This window comes from Felis catus, chromosome X, assembly GCF_018350175.1.
Source record: "Felis catus isolate Fca126 chromosome X, F.catus_Fca126_mat1.0, whole genome shotgun sequence".
Lineage (NCBI taxonomy): Eukaryota > Metazoa > Chordata > Mammalia > Carnivora > Felidae > Felis > Felis catus.
In genome coordinates, this window is record NC_058386.1 from 109633511 (window position 1) to 109639510 (window position 6000).

The 6000-nt window shown below is 56.8% G+C and overlaps 1 protein-coding gene across 1 annotated transcript in view; it reads right to left on the reverse strand.

Moving 5' to 3' along the window:
* Positions 1-3607, reverse strand: part of GPC4 (glypican 4) — a 109251-nt gene extending 105644 nt beyond the window's left edge. Inside the window, exon 1 of the mRNA XM_004000909.6 lies at positions 2978-3607. Within this exon, the coding sequence (XP_004000958.3) occupies positions 2978-3137 (160 nt within the window). The 5' untranslated portion in view covers positions 3138-3607. The remainder of the gene's footprint in view (positions 1-2977) is intronic.
* Positions 3608-6000: the final 2393 nt, after the last annotated feature.

Sequence of the window (6000 nt, forward strand, 5' to 3'; positions counted from 1 at the left end):
TGAACAAAAACCTATCCTTTCTGTTAAAGATCCCTTTTGATCTACCCATTATTTGATAAGAACGGGGGTCAAGAGGATAGACAATGCAGGAGGAAGCCCTGTCAGCATGATGTACTCCCTGATACCCTTGAGAGCACATCAAATTATCTTAATTATGATCTAAAAAGACTGAGACTCCTTAAGAACACAGTATTCTAAAGCTTCTTCACACCTCTAGAAAGCAAGTACAAGGCCATCAGGAATAAAACCTTAAACTTGGGCTAAGCCTGGAGCTAGGCACCCAGACATTGCGACCCTTTGCCTGGAAAACAATCCTGGGCTTTTTGCACCTAAAAAAAATAGATCATCTCCACCCCTACCCCTCCCCCCCCACACACACACACCTCTGGCCAGAGAAAGTGCCGGGCCATTCATTCAGACATGGGCTGAATCTGAATACAAGTCACTATATTGACTATGCTCCCCAAAATGACCAAAACTGTCTGAGTGTAGCCCAGGGGAAGACAAGGCTAATGTATGCATCTGGACAGGCCAGGGGGATGGTAAAGATTACCCCCTGTTTCTATACTGGCCGTCTAAAGGTATTTACTTGGGTCTGTCTGTGTTGTGACAGTGTCCTAGGCTCAAATGAATGCCTCTAACACTCCACATTTTTGAGCCATTCAGTCATGCATTTTTGTTATTGTTGAAAGTGGTGCGAAATTGCACTGCATGAGCTAAAGTCCTTGGTGGTCTTCCAAGGATTCCAGCTAAAAAGGCACTTCCTTTGTTCCTCAGGAGAATGCAGTCCAGTAGGTCATTCAAAAGGGGAAATAAAAGCAGCAGCCCTGGGAGGGAGATGAAGGACAAGACAAAAAGAATAAAATGTTTTGGGTGTGAGCACATTAGCTTCCATTTCCTGCTGCTGGTCGCTAATAACTCTCCTATGTTTGGGGGGGGGGGTGTCCAGATAGACATTTATGCAAAAATATCACTCAGGTGTTTGCCCGGGACCAGGACAATCAAAGGGAACACCTAGCACAGTCCTTGAGGACCCTTCAAACTTCCGTCTTCCTGAGATGCTGGCTGGGGAAGATGTCCTGCCATTAGGCGCCTACACCGAGCCAAGTGGGAGAAAGTGGGGAGGGCAATTTCACAACCCACTCCCTGAATGCCTCCGGTCCGTCTCAAAGGCACATATTGTTTGCAGGAGCAGAAGATGAAAACTTGTCACATTCCCATTAAGTGCATCGCCGCATCTATCCCTTCAAAATGTGGGAATGACAACTGTAACCTTCACGCCAATCATCTCTGCTGGGCCCAGGCCCAAACCGAGCAGGGCACAAAGACCCCAGGTCTGACCTGTGGAGCCCCCAAGCTTCAGTGGCTGCTGGTTCACTTCACTTTTTCTGGCGGCGCGGGAGGGAGAGGGGAAAGAAAGAGGGCTTTTCAGGGCTCTACAACCAATAAAATCGTGCCGCTCTGAGGACATACTTGAGTTCCCAAAAAGACAGGCAGCTCAAGGGCAAACAGTCTCTAATCAGTGGCGTGCGAATTATTTGGTAACTGCCAAGGTGCAGTGAGCTCCTAGGCTGCTCCAACAATTTCTTGAGTTCTATTTCTAGACAGATGCCGAATACACTCGGAAAGTGCCCGGCGACTTCCCTCAATTACCTTTGTAATTTATATGTAATTGATGACTGCACTTAATCTCCAAGGTTATTAATAGCCCTTCCAAAAAATGACCCCCACGTCTTCCTAAGCCTCTAGAAGCGCCTGGTTGAAATTACAGTATTTCCTTTGCTGGCTGCCGGCCCCCTGCCCGCCCCACCCGGGTGACCAGCACCGCGAGGCAAAGGCGCGCTCCGCTCACTTCCATGAAAGGTTCGGAATGGAGGCTTGGCCCCCGGGGGGCTCGAATCGCTCCCTTCCCCGTTAGGTGACGCTGGCCAGCAGCCAGCTAGATTCGTGGTTCTTTCTGAAGCCTCAGGGCGAACCGGCTACCTGCGCCGCCGCTGGCCCCGGCGCGGCCCGCGGGGCTGCGCGCAACAGTTGCCCTCCGCGAATGAGACTGCGACCCGGAGGGCACCGGCCGGCCGCCGCCAGCCTCGCGAGGAGGGGCGAAGGGCACCCGCCGAAAAGCTGCCTCCCCGGCGCCCCGAGAAGGGCTTCCACCAACACCCCACGCACCCCCCAGCGCCGAAATCCGGTGAACTCTTTCACAGGCTAAGGCTTCTCCATTTGCATAACCATCTCCAAACTGAGATTCAGGTTTCCCGTAGTCAGTCCTTTCAAAGGTTTGTAATTGAATGTGCAATTAACCCTGAAAATGAGGTGAGAAAAAAGAAAGGGGGTGGGGGAAGTACCCTTCCCGTCCAATACCTTCCGGAAAGCAGGAGAGTTTCCAAAAGTCAGGGTTTGGTGGGTTGGAAAGTCGTTTGCTTTTTAAAGGCGACTTCTAAAGCCGCTGGACCTACTAAAACTCCTAATCCGCGTCAGCCGTGGAAGAGAGGCGGGGAGAGGGTTTTTAAAGAACATCAATGAAACCTCCAGTCAAGTTCCACGTTTGGCGTCCCCCGGAATCTGGCAAGCTCTAGGTTGCCCCCACGCACCCCACTAGCGACCCTCACCCCACGCCCCGCCTCTCGTCACCCACACAACAAAGCGGGGAGCCCAGCAAGGAGTTCAACCCGGAAAAGGCGAGGGAGCCGGTGACACGCACTCTGCGGGCCAGAGTCCTCGGGGCTCCCTGGGACCGGGAAGACGCGGCGGGGCGGGAAGAGACGCCGGGTGGCACCGGCCGGTCCGCGGCGCCCCTCCACTCGCAGTCCCGGGGGGGGGGGGGGCCGCGCTGCGCGGCGACTCGCTCTCACGCCCTCTCCCGCCTGCCCGTTGCTCGCCCCGGGCTACCTGCGGCCGCGCGGGGGCGGGGGGCACTCCGCGGCCCCTTCCCCTGGGTGCCTGCCGCCACGCTCGCCTCCCGGGGGCTCCCACCTACCGTTGATCTCGTGCGTGGGGGCATCGTTCTTGTTGAAGCCTTTGGACACGTAGAGCCGTCGCACTTCCGAGCAACTTTTCGGCTTGGGCTCGGCAGCCAGCAGCGCGGCGCAGAGCACCGCCAGGGTGCAGAGAAGCGCGGGCAAGCCGAACCGGGCCATGGCGCGGGCCGGGGCCGACGCGCTCCCACCTCTGGGACCGGGGTAGAGTGGCGGGCGCGGGGCCGGGGGCTCGCGAGTGGAGCGAGAGGGCGAGGGAGTTGGAGGAGAGCAGCGGGAGGAGGAGACGCGGGGCGAAAAGTGGAGCTGGGCCTCGCGCGTCAGGCAACGGTCCCCGGTGCCAGGCGCCCGGCCGCGGGAGGAGGAGGAGGCGGAGGGCGTGGAGGAGAGGAGGCGCGGCGCTTGGGAGAGGAGGCGCGGGCCGGTGGGCTCCGGGCTCCGCGGGGCGGCGGACGGGGTTGCGCTGGCCGGCGGCGGGACAGGGGCGCGGGGAAGGAGGAGAAGGTGGCAGGCGCCGCGGGGGCCGCGGAGGGCGTGGGCGGCGGCGGGCGCTCGCTGCGCGCTGCTCGGGCTGCCCGGCGCCGGTCCGCTCTCCCGGCTCGGCTCGGCTCGGCTCACTCTGCCCTCGGCCGCGCGGCTGTGCCCTCCTCAGCTCCGCCGCTGATTGACTGGCCGGCGTGCGCGGCGACGCTCGGCAAACTTGGCCCAGCGGGCGGCACTCAGGGGGAGGGGGCGGGCGGCGGGGCGGGGGGGGGGGGCCGGAGACGGGCGGGAGCACGCAGGGCCGGGACGGGAGAAAACCTGGAAGCGGGCTGGGATCCGGAGCGGCCAAATCCACTTCCTAGGGGGCCGCACCGGGCGTGCGGCGCTCCCTCGCGCGACACGCCCCGCGGGGCTCCTCCCTCCTGCCCTCCTCCCCTCCTCCCCCTCCTCCGGGGAGGCGGGGAGATGCCGGCCGCCCCCCACCCAAAGAGGGAGGGCTAACTTCTGGGGGGTACAGGACCCGAGTCCTAGGGGACCGCGCCCCTGGGCACTCGTCAAGAAGCCCCCGTCCGACTCACAGGCCTTCTGCGCTCGGCCACCTGACTCGCTGACCGTGGGCCAAAGTCGGGCGGAGCCCTCCCACCTCGATACCTGCCCCCGCCCCCCCGCCAGCCGCCCCGTAGCCCCGAGGACGCCCCTAACCGCCCTGCTCCTGGGCCTGGAGGGGAAGGCGCCGGCATCACTCGAATTGTTTCGCTGAAGGCACCAGGGGACTTCGGACTCAGAGCTGGCCCTGGACCCTCACCTGGCCCTCTCAGACCTGCTTCCCATTCAACGGTGCTCCGGGAGCCGAACCCAGCAGGCATTCTCCTCCCCCGCCTTCCCCCAGACGCGCCTGGTTCTGCTACCCCCTGAAGTGGGAGAAACCACCCCCCCTCAATCCGCCAGCGTGAGACGATGGGACAGTCAGGGATGACCTCGGAGACTTTGGAAACCCGGCCCAAACCCTCCTTGTGCAAGTAGGGAAACTGAGGCCCAGAGAAGGGAAGCGACTTGCTAATAGCATGCAGCCAGGTTGTGAGTTCAAAACCCTGGGCTACGGTCTCAGGTCACGTGGAATAAAGGTAGCCCGAGACCCCCAATTCCCCTCTGCCCTCAAGCCTCTTGAGACAGACTCACACCTCTCTGGGACCCAGTCTCCACTTAGCCACCAGAAAACTGGAAATGGGTGAGTCTCCCACCTTCCCAGCTTTGTCAGATTCCATTAATGAGTGTTTTTGAAGCTCCCAGGGCTCCTTTAATGAAGGGAACTGTGCAGATTGGGAACTTGTCATTACCCTTGTTATTGTTACAATCTGCTTTAAGAGGTTAGGGTGAGAAGTGCCTCAGACACCTCGGGAGTGTGCTGGGAACTGGGCAGATAAAAGGGGCTGGAACTTATTATTTGGCTAGACTCTCAATTCCCATAAAATTACATAGGGTGAAGATATGAACCGTCATTACAATTATCACCCTCATAGGGTTTGTTGAGACTCCGTCCACTGCTGTTTGTAAACCACGTTGACATGTTGGCTCTGTGGAGTTGTGGCAACTTAGGTTAGCTGTTGTCTTGAATGCCCACTGCAGACGCTGACATTTTATTCTTGGAGATCATCAAGGTAAACAGATTGTGACCGGTGTATTGGTGGAACTTAACAAAATTTCTGTGGGTTGGCAGAACACTTAACCCTGCAACTAGCAGAGAAGTTTTTCTAAATACGCAAACTCTACTCCAAGTGAATTTCCTGCCATTTTCAACAGCCTGTCAAATAGTCCAGGTTTTTCTCAAACTGATACCATCAGGTCTTCAAGTTATCGCTAGGGCTTAGCCAAGCACTTGTAACTTTCATTGATCGATGCATTTACTTAAAGAGGTTCTTTACCAAAGACAATACGATGTGAGATGCAACCAACATTAATACTAAAATAAAATCCAGTGACCGTTAGTGAAAAGAAGATACTCCCAAACCATGGAGCCCAAATCCGAAAGCTTCGTTTCACAAGCCAGGGGGAACTCATTCCTTGCCCCCCCTGTTTACTCCTGCTTTTCCACTTCATGTATTATTAACCAAAACTTGAGCCTTTTCCACCAGAAATAGTAACCTCTGGCTAGAAACGGATCTGGACAAGTCTGAACTTTTACCACACAAGACAGGAACCCCAAGCCCTGCTCAGAGGCGGTTCCCACTTCAAAGCCTCCTTTCATTTAAATACAAACAGGGTGAACAACTGGCAATCTACGCAACAAATACCATCCAGCTTCCCTTTTCAGATGCCCCTTCGCTCCTCCTTTCCTCCCCTACCCCCACTCGCGCTCTTCTCTTAGAAAGACACTCCTTAGTGGAGATGCACGTACTCTGTAAGTTCTCCGAAGGCCAAAAGGTGGATTGGGTACTGCATGTAGAACGTAAGAATCAACAGCTTCTCAAGACGATTAACCCTGTAGCGCTTTGGGGGAGAGCTTTTTTTTTTTTTTTTTATTGTGGTAAGATACACCAACATA